The 16802-nt window shown below is 49.9% G+C and overlaps 6 protein-coding genes across 6 annotated transcripts, besides 1 other annotated feature; 2 read left to right on the top strand and 4 right to left on the bottom strand.

Moving 5' to 3' along the window:
• Window positions 1-16802: part of a sequence feature (contig 1.108 735..352786(-1)) that runs on past both edges of the window.
• Window positions 278-1749, top strand: ANIA_06415 (uncharacterized protein; the record flags this gene model as incomplete). The annotated part of the gene is made up of 4 exons (XM_658927.1): window positions 278-392; window positions 458-511; window positions 642-1004; window positions 1109-1749. 4 exons carry the CDS (start codon window positions 278-280, stop codon window positions 1747-1749), a joined length of 1173 nt encoding a protein of 390 aa, XP_664019.1.
• On the bottom strand, window positions 2239-2718 carry ANIA_06416 (uncharacterized protein; the record flags this gene model as incomplete). Its single annotated transcript, XM_658928.1, has 1 exon — window positions 2239-2718. One exon carries the CDS (start codon window positions 2716-2718, stop codon window positions 2239-2241), a length of 480 nt encoding a protein of 159 aa, XP_664020.1.
• Window positions 4241-6190, bottom strand: ANIA_06417 (uncharacterized protein; the record flags this gene model as incomplete). The annotated part of the gene is made up of 7 exons (XM_658929.1): window positions 4241-4243; window positions 4334-4346; window positions 4454-4504; window positions 4634-4686; window positions 4843-5958; window positions 6024-6091; window positions 6136-6190. 7 exons carry the CDS (start codon window positions 6188-6190, stop codon window positions 4241-4243), a joined length of 1359 nt encoding a protein of 452 aa, XP_664021.1.
• On the bottom strand, window positions 7897-10175 carry ANIA_06418 (putative MFS transporter; the record flags this gene model as incomplete). The annotated part of the gene is made up of 7 exons (XM_658930.1): window positions 7897-7944; window positions 8219-8329; window positions 8447-8877; window positions 8933-9410; window positions 9469-9513; window positions 9573-9765; window positions 9841-10175. 7 exons carry the CDS (start codon window positions 10173-10175, stop codon window positions 7897-7899), a joined length of 1641 nt encoding a protein of 546 aa, XP_664022.1.
• Window positions 10986-13025, bottom strand: ANIA_06419 (uncharacterized protein; the record flags this gene model as incomplete). The annotated part of the gene is made up of 5 exons (XM_658931.1): window positions 10986-11445; window positions 11791-12197; window positions 12447-12459; window positions 12646-12782; window positions 12993-13025. 5 exons carry the CDS (start codon window positions 13023-13025, stop codon window positions 10986-10988), a joined length of 1050 nt encoding a protein of 349 aa, XP_664023.1.
• ANIA_06420 (pirin family protein) lies at window positions 14638-15504 on the top strand (the record flags this gene model as incomplete). The annotated part of the gene is made up of 1 exon (XM_658932.1): window positions 14638-15504. The coding sequence occupies one exon, from the start codon at window positions 14638-14640 to the stop codon at window positions 15502-15504; it is 867 nt and encodes a 288-aa protein (XP_664024.1).

Here is a 16802-nt window from a genome sequence, read left to right as displayed (position 1 = left end):
CTCACGCCGTGCATGCTTGCGAGCTGCACGATCAGGGAGTCCCTGAGTTAGTCCTCACCTCGATTGCCGACGGGCCCCTTCCATATAAACAGCTACTGATCGGGCTCGTAGCGGCGCAGAACTACTCCTACTCAACATGCCAATATCCAACGAGCGAGAACACCAATACCTTCCCCATCATAAATATCGTTGGCATCATTGTGGCGATCGTTTCCGTTACACTAAGAGGAATGTATCGCATTCTCGCTGGACAACTAGGTCTAGATGACTATACAATATGTGCTGCCCTGGTACGAGCTTAGCAAAACGGCGCGTGGTTTACGCAATTAGAGGAAGAATGCTAATCGAATCCCAGCTTGTCGCGGCAGCTATTTGTGGCGTTGGCGTTCCGTGTATGTCTCCTCACCCTTGCATTTAAAAAACGAAGCTGAAGCAGACTAAACTGACAATGATCAAGTGAAGGATCACGGTTTAGGCAAAAACATCTGGACCGTTCCGTTCAGCGACATCAGTGAGACTCTCAAGGTATATGGAACCTTTCGCCCCTTTCTCTTCCCGCTAGGCCGCTATCCCAAGATATTAACACCATCTGCCGCTGCAGCTGTTCTTCATAGAAGAAGTCCTCTACACAATCTGCACAGCATTGATCAAACTATCCATGCTCTTCCTCTACCTTCGACTCTTCCCCAATACTCTTCTACGCAAAGCAGTCTTCGTCTCGCTGGCCATAACTTCCCTTTGGGCAATCGGGTCATTTCTCGCACAGGTTCTCTCCTGCAAGCCAATATCCTACTACTGGAACCAATGGGATGGTGAGCATGAAGGCAGATGCGCCAGCCATAACTCGCTCCTCCTTGCGCACTCGATTATCAATATCTTCCTGGATGTTTTGGTGATTGCCCTTCCAATGCCGGTTCTTGTCAAGCTTCAGATGAGCATTGAGAAGAGGGTGGGCATGTGCCTGATGTTTGCCGTGGGGCTTGTGTACGTCGTCTTTCTGATATGTGAGAGTCAGGGTTGACCTTTGGTGAACATATAGTGTTACCATTATAAGCATCCTCCGCCTTGTTGAAACAGTCGGGTTCAACGACACTACCAATCCAACTAGTGCGTCAACACTACTCCTCCTTGCACAATAGCTTTTCTGACAGAGTTCCTTCAGAGGATTTCGTTCCCGTCGGCGTCTGGAGTCTTCTGGAAATTGACGTCGGAATCATGTGCTCCTGCATGCCGGGCATTCGGGCGTTGACGAAACGGCTGTACAGTACATTATTCAAGACTGATGGCCAGCCGAGTAGCGGATACAGATACGGCTCGAGACAGTCAAAACCAGGCAGTGGGGGTTCAGGGTCCGGGTCAGCACATCGAGTTCAGTCCTCGTTCAAATCTGGCTCGTCGAACTCCAACGCGGGAGGGGGAGGTCAGTTCATCAGACTCAAGGAGGTCGATAGTCGAGAGGTAGATACGACAAATCATCTATGGCCTCTTCGTGAATTCCCCGCCGTAACAGTGCCGCCAAAAGACTCCGTGAGAGTGACAAGGGCGGACGTGCAGACTCAAGGGCACCCTTGGCAAGAATACAGCGATGACTCGAAACCGTCACCATTGTTACCGCCAGCGAGGTATGAAGACCCGCGTGCTCATTATTGTCTGTTTTCGAAGGCTGCGATAGCCAGGGCGAGCAAGGGCTCATCGCACTTCACGTGGTTTCGGGATGGTGACTCTACGTATTCGAAGTGTCTCAATTGATGGCGTATTTGGAGCAAATTGGTGTTATGGTGTTATGTGGTCTGCCTTCGGTGCTATATTTAGTTTGCAAATTAAGGTACGCAGTCTTGAACTTTCACTGCTAGTCGGTTTCCTCTTAAATTGTTAGGTTTCTGTAGGAACTAAACTTCCAGGCCAGGACCTGTGCAAACGGCAACGTCTATTCTTCTCGCGTCTCTTGAGTGATAGACATGATAATTAGCTGCCAGATGGATTAGGTCGTAGAGTAAAGGCTCCTATAACACCAACGCTTGCGGGTGGTCGCTTGAATGAGAAGCCAAATGTCACCTACAATGGCAGGGAGGTCCAATGTTTTAGCAATGCCCTAAGGCATAGCTGGCCCTATCAGCTCGCTCACGGTTGCAATAACATATATATTACCTACTACTCTAGGAACTACTTCGATCTTTCATGTATTGAAGCACAACATTACCTCCTCTCTCCGAGACTGTATCCTCAATAGCAACCATGTCACTGCATCTCCATCCACTCCACAACTATTCCCCTGCCGACGCCCAACTCCTCAACATCCCTTCCAGGCCAGTTGCTACCTGATGACGGGTCGGGCGGCATCAGAGCCAATCCACCCTTCATCTCTGCGTCGACGCCAGCGATAAAATCTTCCAGCGCCTCGTCGAGCGAGGCATTGATTCCGCCGGCCCCTTGTCTTCTCGCTGTCCAAGAGAAAATATGTCCTTCTAGGGGTATGGGTGTGTCCATGAGTGGAGCCTGATGGTCCTGTGGATGTCTATGCAACTGTGGAGCGTATCTGGTTGTATTCCACTGCTGATGGGCCTGCATATACTGGCAAGGTTTGGTCGGCATTGCGCAGGAAGGCGCCGTGATCTTGTGCTGCGTGAAGGGTTCATTTCGACAGGCAATTGTTCGGGTAGGGAATAAGGTTGGGGACGCTCGTGGGCCGATAGTGCTGTCGTTGAACGAGGAAGCCATTGTGGCTGGGGTCGTCGGTTACAATGATGCTTTGTGAAGGTTGCGCTGGCACTTTTGTTAATGCAGTTGAAGGAGTCTGTGGTTGAATGTGCATCTGCGTTAGAGTTGCTGGAACCGACCGAGGTGCCTGGGGTATGTTCAAAGACGTAGATGGTATCGGGGGAACTGCAATTGTTGGATGTTGCGTGAGGCCGACAGCATGGCTGAATGACCCTGCAGGATGAATGATAGAGCTAGATGTCCAGCCAACGCCCGGCACCTGGCCTCTCGAAGCTGGTAGTATTCCAGCTCCCGCGTTCACTGCAGCTGCCATCAAGCCCACTTCGTCTAGGTTCGCTGTCGTCTGTCTCAGAATGGTGGTTGCTTGCACGGCAAATGGTGTAGAGATGCGGGGCAGCAAAGTTGAGTTCATGGATGACTAGGTTTGAACGCCATCTGGGACATATTGGTAGGAATTATGTTCCGGGATGATTGTGCGGAATGAACTTCCAAAGTACGATGGCACGTCCTGGCTCAAGACATTCTTCGGCTTCAGTAGAGAGTCGCAATAATAAGTTGTCAGGATTTAGCTATCCCTATCTGGCCGCCCAACTAGGATACATCAAATGAGCTGCAAACCGTGTAGTTAGTGATGTTTTTCGCTGAGATAACAAGACCATAAAGTTTTCAGAATGCGTACTATTGACACCTCTACTGCTTCCGACCAAGAGTAAGTTCTATGAGCCAGGATATCTCTATCAGCCGCTAGGGCAGAAGACTTGGAGTTTATTTGAATACCACATTGTACTGGATGCAGGAAAGAGGCGCAGGCACTAAATGATGCAATCCGATGTGATGCCCTTGATACTTCCCATATCCTAGTAGTCCTCAATTTGTCGTTGAGAGGTAGCGCGGCAGTAAGTGCAGTTGAAGTTAGGGAAGGGCATTGGTATTGGGCCATTTACAGAAATGCGTTAACGTAGTCCAAGTATGACCAGGCTGCATTATCCAGGGTAACCAAAAGCGAACTCGTTTATAGAGGGACTCTCCCGGCTGGAATGCAGGGACTCTCCCGGCTGGAATGCAGCGACGATATGAAAGGGACGGAGAATGGTGGCATTACAATGGAGGCTCACTGGAGGTTTATACTCTATACCAAATATCAGCTTCCACGCTAAAAGGCATATTGCTAGAAAAGCTCGCTTCATATGAATTTGCCATGGATAACGGACATAGCTCATGTCAGACCCCCGTCCTTGCTATTTATGCTTTACAACAGGCAGTGTACTTCCTTCGCCAGTGGTACCATTATAGGAGCATAAAACTCTGTTTTGCTCTTCTTTTCCCTTGATTGGCGCCTGGTCTGATGTACTCCATCATTATTATTTTCTTTTCTACCTTTTCCATGATTGCCTAGCGGACAGTATACCGTAGCTTCGCCTTACCCTAGTCCAGCTTCGTGTTCGTTGTCAAAATGTTTTCGTTGCGTTACAGGTGCCGCAGGGCATTGACAGTTAATTGCAAGTTATAGATGACCCTGAAATCACTGTGCAATTCCGTATTATACCCAAGACAATGGGCATCTATTCTCCTGCTCCCTACCGCATCTCTACTATTCGCCATCCTAGTGGCCTACCTCACCAAAATACCTGAAATTGGCCCTTAAGGGCTTACACCAACTAAAGCCTCCTAATTCCAGGCTGCAACGCTGCCATCTGTCGATATCCCACCTCCGTCCAGACCCTTAGGCGCTTACCAAATACGATCATTGGGATAATCGTCAGCGTCATGGCCGTCGCAATACACGCTACCACAATAAACATATTGATTAAACCCGAAGCTTCGATCCACGGTGTCAGTGCAAAAACGAAGACGGTCGCCAAGCCGTTGCGGACGAATGCGACACCCACTAGGGCATCACCAATTATCTACTCACGCTTCGTCAGGATATGCAGAACATAGAGGCAAAAGGCTAGACGAGCATACTTCCTGGTAGCAATCAGCAAGATATGTAAGTGCACAGGCGCCGATGCAGAACATGGCAAAGCCAAAGACTGCACTACCTAGAGCAAGGGACCACCACGGCCAACCCTGCTACCATTAGCCACCACTTTGACTAGGCCCAAACCTAAGCTCTTAACTTACTCTTGCTAGGCCAATACCAAAGACAAGCAATCCAATCGGTGTAGCGATTATAGCAGGTAAGCTCATATGCAGTCTGGTTTCAGGCTCAAACACCCCGTTGCTTCGTTTCGCGCGCCAAAGGACGTACCAGTCGTTGACCGGTCCGCTGAGGACCCCGCCGATGACACCTCCAATAAATGGAGGAAGATTGAATAAGCCAATTTGCGAGGAGTTGTAGTTGTACGGGGGTAGTGCAAGATAAGATGACTGAGTCGTTGCAATGATTGAGAACCAGGAGAGAAAGCAGCCCCATACGAATGCTGTGAATGTAACAGCAGGAAAGGACACCAAAACAACCAGCGGCCGCTTGACATTCTCCCAGATTGGATTATCTGTTTTCGTTATGAGGGCCAAACGCTCTCTGTACGGCTTTCGGCGGTACGCCTCAGTCTCCATGGCCAGCTCACCAGTGGCCTGAGTGCTGCCACTAGATTTCATGCCGGGCTGCTCGTATCGGGCTTTGCTGTCGGTATGGACATGTTCCCTGGCCTGTCCGAATAGTATGGGAATGTACTTTGTCTCCTCAAACGCGAGAAGGAAGAGCAGCGTATTGATAGCAAGCATGATAGACGTCCACCACCAGATCCACCGCCACCCCTGGGCAGTCGCACAGTACCCCGCCGCCACCGGGGCGAGATATGCTCCCGTATTGACCATAAAGTTGTAAAACGCATTGGCGGACGCGCGCTGGTGAACAAAGAAGATATCAACAATCGTCATCTGTACTATCGCCTCGCTGACGGCTCCCGCAAGCCCATTAAGAGCGTTGATGGCGAGCAGCTCAGCGGTTGTATTCATCTTCGCTTGCCATATCGCCGTTGCAAGCTGGACTACCGAGCTGAGTATATAGATACTCCGACGGCCGTACTTGATTGCGAAGGGGACAATTAGGATGCAGCCAATAGCGAGGCCTGCAAGGTTCAATGCGAACGAGTTATTAAGGTTCGACCAGCTGATGTCCAGTTCAGCGTTTAGCTGAACCCAGATCACGGTACCGATGTCGAGGAGCACGAAGGTTGCCAAAGTGTAAAAGCTTGCGAGAGCGAAGTTGACGAGCTTTCGCAGTTTCGACCAGTTCTGGTACCGGTCCGTTAGCAGGTTATGCCTTCCTCGTGTGCTAAAGGACCTATATTTGAACTTACCAAAGGATCATTCGGGTCCTCTGATGGAGTCGGTTTGAGCACAACGACTGCCTCCTCGCCATGATGCACTGTTCGGTTAGAACGGTATTCATCAACGCTTGGTCATACTCACAGTCCTCGATTGTCACGGTACCGGGGGGTTCATGAAACAGAGTCTGACTCTCCATATCTTGCCGTTTACTGCCTCTATACTTGATCAGTCTATTTTCATCTGGATGCGCAAAGCTGGCAATGAGCGTATATCAGTGGTGGCAGTAAAGCACGCTATCGCCCCATGAGGCAGGTATAACCACAACCCATTAAAGAAGCAGGGGACTATCTCAAGCCCCGCGAGAAACTTTGAAACCGCGGTCACAGGGTCTGGGCATTCGCTGTTATCATAGCTTGGTTACTCCAACATCGAGGTACGGCAATGCTTTATCGTCCAATCAATGAACAAGAAGAGCCGGCGCATTTTCAGGGCTTACCTTTGAAGATAGCAAGTTAACCCCGCATCCCACCTGTCAGCAGATGGGCCTACACGAGATGATTATCTGAACCGTCAATCATCGTTAGTGAAAGCAGCAAGTAAATCAGATTCAAGATGTGGGTGTGTGGCTGGAACTGGACTAGCTCTTATGGTGGATAACATCCTGTCCCAAGCTGCTGTTCCTCGCGCGATACCTTGTGTGTCATTCCGGCTCCTATAGCGCAACGCGCGGTAACATCTCAACTTCGGTCCATCTGAGCATCAAGCTCAGGCTATTGCCTTTCGATCTATAGCCTGGAAAACCGCGTCATATCGATCACTTCTCTTTTGTTCAGATAACCGTCCGATGGGGCGTTGTATCACTGGACATCAAGCATGGATAGTCCTAGATTTTTCCATAAACTACTTATATAAGCCTTCTAGTTTACGGTGGGAAATAATAATGCGTTGCTTTACTCGTCCAAGGATCAGGATATGGAGCATAAGCCCGGTTGGAGATCGTCGTACTGTGTGAGACTGAAGGACCAAGAAACTACGTTATATCCATATGTCGCCCACAAGTTTCGCTAGCTTGCTCATGATGCACAGGCATCATTACTCATCTGCGGCCAGGGCCATACCCTGACCAAGGATACTGATACCATGATTGCGACGTGCTCTATAGACTATTGGTTGTTGTCTAACCTAACGCAGGAAAATCAGAATGGTCATGTATTCCTGGGAAAAGACAGCAGTGTCCGCATGGACTTTTGCGCAGAGATGTCGACGATTACTAGTATGAATTATATGTACCCCAGATACTCTATTGAAACTTTTTTATTTTATTTAGAAATTTTTTTTTTTTTTTTTTTTTTTTTTTGGTAGAACCGTGGGAGGCTAGCTTTGTCCTATTCTCTGCTGTCTCCAGGCGACCCTACCCTTTGACTATAACAACAGCTGCACCAGACTACTCTATATCTAGCAGTATAGTACTGATACTAGCAGCGGCTCTTATTCCACTGCACCAATCATCACACCGGTCAACTCCAGAAGCCCTATATTTTGCTTTTATCTCCCATGAGCAATCCGGAGTATCAGTAGCGCCCAGGTTATACAAGATCACTTTCTCGTGACAATACCTTAGCTCTTCCTCAATAACCGCAGACAACCCTTACATGAGTTCCGCGTTGTCCGTACACATCCCGAGGAAGATGTCTTTTGAGCGCCGCTTAAGGCACGGTATGGATATCTCCACATATTGACAAGCCTTTTACATTGAAAATATCTCGAGTCTTATCAACCCATACGATTATAAGTTCATTACAGAAATAGATCCTTCCTTGCAGCAAGCAGGATATTGCTAACCTGCACCATTATCTCTCCGAAGTTTCAGCCTTAGCTTGAGTATAGAAGGGTGACAGGCACTTAGAAACAGCCGGACAGGTGCCTCAAGTTACAAATGATGTAGGACGCCTACGGTGTAGCTTTTAGTAAACAAAATATACAGTACTTAACGTGCGTTCCTCTAAGTAGGGAACCGTCCCTAACCACAGTTTTCCAAATTTACCGCGCCAATGACCTTTTTCGTACATAACCGTGGTAACATGGAACCCGAAGGGAGAATGTTATATGTTATATGTTTGTGAGAGTATCCACGGCTCACAGATTCACTTTCCCGCTTCATAGAGGACCCTTTGCGAAGACGCCGATGCCGCTGAGTCCCTGGGGCATGATAAGTTCCACATACGCTCATCCGCAAACACCACGTTAAGGTAATGGAAGACGAATACAGAATGAGAACAGTTTTCTGGATAAATCGCTCTATTTCAACCAACTCGATGATATCATACGCACTGATCTGTATAAAGCTAAACGTCCCGTCTCAAGTAGTCTTAAATTTCACCGGACCCGCCCATTTTCTCAGACTCTTCCCAGCAAACTGCAAAAACACAACCATCAGCAGCGCAAAGCCTACAATGCCGGTCATGGTCCCAAACTGCCTCTTAGCACCCTGATCGCCTGCCCATGTAACCATAAAGTACGATACCACGAACCCGCCCGTCGTCCGGCCAAAGTTAATCCACGCCGCAACCTCCCCGCTCGCCTCGGGGTAGCTGTCGAGAACATACGCGTTGATAGCGACGGTCACGATCATGATTCCAAATACGTACAGGCCCCATCCGAGCGCGGCAATCATGTAGTGGTATGCTTCTTCCAGCGCGAAACCCAGCAGGATCAAGCCAGCTACCATAAATGGCGTTGCAATGTAGATCGCCAACAGACGTGCCTCAGGCTCAAGGCGTCCTCCGTTTCGTTTGGAGGAGAGGGCTGCCATACTGTCGTGGAGCCAGTGGCCGGTGACCTCACCGAGGATGGCGGCAACGATTGGGGTGAAATAGAAGAAACCTAACGCCCTCATTAGTCAATTGCTCTGCCTTGGCAAAGAGGAAAGGAGCAATACCAATTTGCTTAGAACCGAAACCATACAATGGTCCCAAGAAGATACTCAGCGTCGTATTGATGCCAACAACCCATGCAAAGGTAAGCAAATAGTAAAGCGTCGCAATGAGCACAACCGGCTTCACAATCACCTTGATCGGTCTCATCGCTGCGTCTGTGACAGTATTGACAATGTACCCGCTCTGCCGTTGCTGAATTCCAAGCATGCGTTTCCAGCGCGGCCCATTGGGCACTAGTTCGTAGCTTTTGTTGCGCCGATCGTAGTATGTTTCTTCGACAAAGAGCGCGATCGCAATCAGGCACAGCCCGGTCTCGATCGAGTATACGCCAAATGCCCATTGCCAGATCTGCGTCGTCGTTATGAATGCTGCAAAGAGTGGGCCCATGTATGGTGAGAGCACGATGAATGCGCTCCAGATGTTGATCTTGCGCGGGTGTTCATGGAAGAAGAACATGTCTTTTATGAACATAAGACCACCCTGCATGCTGCGTTAGCTTGACGTCCTAGCAAGAATGGCAGGTAAGCTGAGTACGTACGCCCTGGGCGACGGTTGAAAAGAAACCATTCAGGATACGCGCAGCCTGTGAAGATTAATGCGTTAACAAGGATGAAGATAGTGGCAACGGGAGAGCGATAATACCATGAACGACTCAAATGACTGTGCAGCTGTGCACCAGATCGCCGTTGCGAGCGCAATCACTACGAACCAGAATAGCACGGGGAACCGTCCAAAGTACGCCGACAGGGCGACGACTAATGGTCCACCGGCACCCAACATGAAGACGTTGCCCACTTGTGAGTGGTTGACATGGTCTTGAGTCATGTTCCACGCCCTACCGACATCGCCAGTCAGTCCAAGTTTGGAAACATCCAAATGAGGGCAAGAATATAAAGGATCGGGGACATACGCAGCCTGCGGGATAAGCGTCACAGCCCCCGTGGCACTCCCATAGTCGGGCAAGAACGCGGTCGCGGAAACCACAATAAGAATCAAGTGCTTACGGAATGAGGACCAGTTTAGTGGATCATTGGGTGAATCGCTCGGCTGGGGAATAAGCACTGTTTTGCCATCTGGTGTGGTCTTTAGATGCTGGTGTTGGTGCTGGTTCTGCACGAGAGAGGTGTCGAGGACATAGCCTTCTCGCTCGCCAAGCTCCTCGAGATCTACATTTCCTGAACCCTTTTCGGCGTCTAAGATAGACCTCGTAGGCGTTTCAGCGGTTTGGACCTTGGGATCATCCATTGTAACGTGTTCAACACGAGTGGGTGGAGTGCGGATATGACGTGCAAGACAAACAGCAAAGTAAAACGAGGAGAAAAAAAGCAATTTTTTTCGGCAGGCGATCGTCCTTAAGTACGGATAAATATCAACTATTCCATAACGATCGTTCGGCAAAGCGACGACTCGAACCTGCCGGCCTGTGCGGAGACATTGTATTAACTTTGAAAGTCGAGACGAGGCCGACAACCCTAATTCAGGCGGAGTCAGGCTACGCTACGAATTACGGGACAAGCGTTTCATTCAAAGGATACATTTAATCAGATATGCAGCACTGGACCAAGATTAAGTGCAACTGCAGCAGACTATTATCCTCATTACGGTCTTGGGGGGTCATTTCGGTGAGAACGTGGCCACGCTACGGGCGTTAGGGGGCCGCCCTAGAAGCATAGATTGCGCACCCCGTCCAAATCCCTGTACGGCGCAGCCGTTACGCATACATGTGGCCAGTAACCACCTCCTAAGTGCAGTCATGGCATAGCTATCTGTGCGTGAAATGAGTGGCTTGCCGGCCGGCCTAGATGATGAGGACGCTTGACACTAGCTTGACGCTATCCAGCCAAGGGACCGCGGGGTGGCTCCTTCGGTGCAGGATCGTCGGCGCACAAGCCGGGGTTGGGCTCGGGGCCTCAGAGGATTGGTGGATCGTGTCGCTTAATTTCCTCTTAGATGGAAGGATCTCCGTACGGCCACTCTGTGCGCTCGAGGGCGCCCCAGACGGAGGGGAGAAGCGAAGAATTCAATTTGAAAGGATGCCATGAATACACTACAGCTTCATCTTCGCTCCACGTGCTCGTCTCCGTTCTCTGACCCAGTTTGGACATGGAACTCTGTCGTCATCAGAATACCCCGGCCCGACTCCGTCGTCGCCATAATGGGGTCTTCGCTGTCACTGTGGCTGCCCGCGCGGGCTCGCTCGACCCTAGTCCACGCAAGTGGGTACCCATCTGGCTCGCACTTCCCAATGCCGCCGCTTGCTAGTCCATCGTACGGGTGGGACCTGCCCGAGTGATGGCCAGCCTTATAGTTGACGTTTGAGGTCGATTTCTTGCTCGTGCGTTGGCGCACGGCGATATTGAAGAGGGGAGTCAGGGTGGGGATGCATGCTGCTAGGATAATGAGGTACTGCTCGACCGCGATCCAGATCGTCAAGTCGACGGTGTCCCAAGGGTAGTCTGCTCGCGCGGCGAGGGATGCCAGGTTGATAGTTTTCACGATCGCGGCGATCATCGCACTGTATATAATTGGTCGAGCTGTTAGAAAAGCAGATCAAGTACCGGAGGAGATGACTATACATTACTCCCAGCGATAAAACACATCCCAGGCCGATCTTGACCTTGAGTGCCATTTGTAGGCCGTAGATGGTTGTTAGTGGGTAGACGGCAAGGACCAAGTCAGAGAAGGCAGAGAATGCTGGTTCTGTTAGCAATGTATCTTTCAACAACAGTGCTTTTGGCACATACACCCTTGGAAAAACGCATAGTTCCTCTGTACAGCCGGAGCCCAACAGTGTCCCTCGACCCTCGAATTCCACAGCCTTCTCGTCGGAGTGCATTGCCCATAGATGGTGTAGACACACACAGTATTCACTACCGTGAGGAGCACGATACCACCATACATCATCGGTCGATGATGCTTAACCTTGTGGATGATGCGCAGCAGGAAAATCGCAACTGATACTTTTCCCCAGTTCGTCGACATGACATGAAATCCCTGCGATAGCCAGTTGAACTTGGTCGACTCGATTCGCTGGTAATCCGATAGATCACTCGCGTGGTGACCGGTGCCGTAGTGCGCGCTCACGGTCACAAAGATCGAGTTCATTGTTGCGCAGAGGAAGGCGAGAAGGATGAATGGGTCATCCCAGCCCCAGGACTTGATGATCCGTGTGCGCACCCAGACTCGCAGGCCGACGAGGACGAGGCAGATGCTAAAGAGGGGCCACGAGACGGCGAGAATCACCCATCCACGATCCGGTACGGACATCTTATCAGTAGGCACAGTAAGGCCGAAGAGGAGGTATTTTTGCAGAGTACAAGATATTCATGATGCCGACAGGGTGCTCTCGCACGATGAGCAGGTTCCACTAGGCATGGAAAGTCAGCGCTACCCAGGAATGGCAAGGTCTCGCGCTCCGTAGCGAAAGCCCAAACAGCCACGGATCAGGTCACAGTAGCTTGTGCGCTAGACCTCTGCCTAGCAGGGATCAGAAAAGGATCCCTGGTACTTGCATACAGACACGGAGATTCTGTCCGTCTGTAATGAGCAAGATCATGCTGAAGATTACGACAAGGGTAACAATGATATTGTCTCTGGCTCATCGACCTACCCTTATAAAAGGTATTGGTGCTGTTCGGCATAACCCAGGCCATTGATTGGGGGAACTATACCGTCTGAGATGGAAGACCACTTAGGGGCCCTGCCGAGATCGTACCTTTGCCTAGCGGGTCCAGGTGGACACGGCTCGCTCCTAGGGGGATCATTTAGGCCCGCTGCCAGCCAGGACCAATGGCGCTTGCGCCGTTGCTTGGCCCTGGTCGTGGCACTCTGTCCTTGATCGCTCCGCTCCTCCTAAAACATGTTGTTTCAGGCGTTAATTCCCATTCAGTCCTGCGGTGACTCTAAGCTGTGGACCTGTTACCTCTCCTGTTCTCTGTATCCGGCCCGAACCGCGTGTAAATCATGCTGTGCCTCGAACGAGGGATTGTCGATCTGCCTCAGAGCGTCACTGCCTGCGGCCAGTATGTTCAGAGTATGCTGTAGCCAGTAAGAAAATTTTACCTTTCCAGATTTGATTCCGGCGGCGCCTCGCATATTATAAATGAAAAGCCGTCTAGGGTGCGAACTAAGGTCTGACGGCATCAGCCTCCCTCAAGCTCTTATTTGGGTCTGACATGGCAACTGGGCCAAGTGCAGGGGTTTGGGATAACGCGGCCTCGCACTGCCAGAAGACCGGTATTTATGGCATATTCAGGAGGCTGTCGGTTACCTAGCACTGTCATAATTCCGACGTTTATTTTCATTCAAGGCTGGATAAGTGTGCAGGGATCTAGACCCATCCTTATACGCCACGGTATTTCCGGCGATTTTTCTAGTCACCCTCTCATTGCTCAATGACCAGGGTTGGTCATCCTGAACTTGCGGTCGTAGATTACAATATGTCTAGCTGGGTTCGCGCAACGCTAAAATCCCTCGGTAAGCGTGGATAGTGGTCGCTTACTGCTATGACAGGGATATCGTAATGCCGTTGTGCTGCTCCCAAACTCAGCATTGCTGAGGTTTCTGCAAGCATCGCTTTGTTTTAGCTGTACTGATGTATATCCATGGCCATTCTTAAGTAGGGTATACAAAGTCAGCCCTCATAACATTTCAAACGCGTCTATAAAGACGATTTTTCTAGCGCCTATACACCCCTGTGCGCCATTAACGCTCATTATAAACCATTAGCTAGAATGCTAGCTGCGTAAAATAGAACAGCGTTATTATTTAACGAAATGTCTTACAACATGTTGCGTTCGGATGGCGGCCCTGAGGTCGGGATTTTCCATTCCCATTGCCTTTATCGAGACCCATAAACCATACCAGTACACAGGGCTTACCCCCAAGTGAGGAATCTTGGCGATCGACAGGTATCCTTCTCTGAACTAGAATATTGAACCGTTCGCTGGCGCGCCTCCTCGCGATCGTGATATCACGTGCGAATTGGGACTGCCCTAACTTGGACGCCTCAAACACCTATGCCTACTTGCGTCTCGGCGGTAAACTGTTGAAATTACTTTTTCTCAGGCCATCTACTGCTCTGGATAGACTAGTATGGTGGTTGAACTAGTAAGCTAGTTAGCCTACCGGCGTAGTCTCAGTGCCTAAGCACACGGGCCGTCGCAGGTTTGTCGATGACTACTCAAGAGGGTTTTGCGCTCTTGAGCATGATCGCTTAAGATCATAGTAATGTCTGCAAAAGGGTGACAAGACGAGACTTGACATTTTGTTTGCACCTTCACTCTTTACCTTTGCTCTCTTCTGGGTTTAATCGGTGCATATTACTTGGTTTTCCTCCTATGTCATTGAGCTTGCGATTGGTCGAAAATATATTCGCAATAGTAAAGTAAGCAATGACGTTCAGAAGCCTTTTTTTTTTTCTTCAAAAACTTCTCGAATAACTGCCACATGTGGGATTATCCAGTATTATTTGATTATTACAAACGTGGAGACCCCTCATTATTAAATAAAATCAAGCAAATCGAAGATTCCTTGCACGAGGAGATGCCTCATGCTTAGCCGATGCTTATAAACCCGGACGCCCCACACACTGACTCAAAGTATAAGACTGCAAAGGCGACTTAAAAAGCCCATCTCAAGAGGAAAAAGAACAGGATATATATATCCCCAACCGGATCAAAGCTATCACTGAGATAAGAAAGCAACAATGAGCAAGCCCCTTACACACGCCAAAATCATCGCCCGCCGCTCCGCAGACCGCGGCTACGCCGAACATGGCGGCTGGCTGAAAACCTACCACACATTCTCTTTCGCGTCGTACTATGACCACCGCTTCACAAACTTTGGCAGTCTGCGAGTGCTGAATGAAGACCGCGTTGCCGCGAGGAATGGCTTTCCGACACACCCGCACCGCGATGCTGAGATCTTCAGCTACATCCTCTCCGGCGAGCTGACGCACCGCGACAGTATGGTCCGGAAGGGCGCCGAGGGAGCGCAGGGAAAGGATTTCTACCGTATGAAGAGGGGAGACGTGCAGTTCACCACTGGCGGAACGGGGATTGCTCATTCTGAGCAGAATGAGAGTTCGAAGCCCGTGCACTTTTTGCAGATTTGGGCGCTGCCGTGGAAGTATGGGCTCAAGCCGAACTATCACACGAAGACGTTCGATGAGGGTGCTAAAAGGAAGGAGTTTGTCCCAATTCTCTCGCCGCTCAAGGCGGGTGTTGAGGCGACGCCGAAGGAAGAGGAGGAAGCTGTTCCTGCTATCCCGGAGACAATCCCGATCCATGCGGATTTTGTCATGGGGGCGGGAATTGTTGCGCCTAACGGGCGGTTTGAGTGGATTGTTGGGTCGAAGGACGGAGTGGTGCAGAAGAAGAAGAAGAGGAATGTTTATGTGCATTTGCCGATGACCAAAGGGGGTAAGGCGAAGATCAGACTGGACTCGAGGGACGATGCGCTGCTTGAAGAGGGTGACGGAGCGTTCATTACTGGTGTTAATGCGGGTGATATACTTGGAGTTGAGAGTGTGGGAGAAGTAGAGGCGGAGGTTATTGTCTTGGATAGTGACTAGATGATCTGCTTACTTCAAAATTTATACTTGATAATATCATATCGGACCACTGAAGCGTATACTCCCCAGAAACAAGCTCCAAAATAAAGTCAGCATACCGAGCACTAGTGTTAAAGGAATGGCAGCATCCTGTAAATCGCCTTTATATCCCAGTGGAAACATCCACAGGTAAAAAAAGACCACCATCGGGAGTAGGCATACGACGTGGTAGGCCACAACCCACCGAAAACAAACAATTTCCCGAGCATATATCCCCCAGAAAGTCTGCCTCTTGTCTCTGTGTTTCTCCAGCCGCGTCTTTTTCTTGGGAAGTAATTCCAAGGCGTCGCAGGAATGCCCGCTGGCCTTCTTACATGGGTGGAAGAAATGCAATAATCCGCGCTTGTTGTAGCAGTAGCAGTCATAAAACGAGAGTTAAATTCATGATCGGTTATGGGAGGAAAAATGTCCATGGGGTTTGGGTTGTAGTCGTAGTGATTCTGGATTTTGGGTAGTCGTCTTTTCAGCTTTGGGGCGTAGCGCGAATCGCCTAATTTTTCAAACTAGCGGTAAATTAGCTGCTTACACAGGTGGTATAGAAGGACAAAGGCGTACCTGATAGAAATAGCAATGGGAATACCTCCAAACGCTTAGATAGTTCCTCAGCCATCCGCGGAGACGGCAGTAATCCGAACGAAGAGTCTGGAAGAACGAGTTGTCGTCCGATTGATGTACGCATATCTGAGATAAGCAATGTCGATTACTCCGTCTAACAAGAGGAGAACATACCTCTGAATCGCTGGCGGGAGCTGACTAGTAGTTTGAGTTGCCGGATATATGTTGGTCGGATGCATTTGGATTGGACTAGAGGAACCTGCAAGCTCTAGCTTTGCCTGCTGAAATCCAATTGACGGTGAACTTTGACTGAGGCTTAGGGAAGAGGGACCACGCGATGTAGCTGTAGCTCCTCGGGACCCTTCTGAAAGATCGCTGAGCGATCTCTTTAAAGCCTGCATTCGAGGTTCTGTTTCAGTATAGTCTGCGATGCATTGGTCAAGGCCCTATACAAATGGAGCAGGGAGCTCCATTCATCTCTCTTCGCCGCAAGCCTGGTTTCGCAACATCAGTATAGGCTGGATCTTGATTCACTGAAGCACACATACACATGTCCAGGATTGCCGCCTCTCGTGCTCTGAGAGGTCTCGTATATATGGCCTCAGTGGCCACCAGTCCCATCTCATTCCAGTCCAAGCTTCAGCTGCCCCTTGAACGGTATTTATCCACCCTTCTCGCTGAGGGTGGTCAAGCAGAATTGTACC

Source organism: Aspergillus nidulans, chromosome I (genome assembly GCF_000011425.1).
Source record: "Aspergillus nidulans FGSC A4 chromosome I".
Lineage (NCBI taxonomy): Eukaryota > Fungi > Ascomycota > Eurotiomycetes > Eurotiales > Aspergillaceae > Aspergillus > Aspergillus nidulans.
The sequence above is the reverse complement of the archived record's forward strand: the minus strand, read 5'-3'. Positions and strand labels throughout refer to the sequence as shown.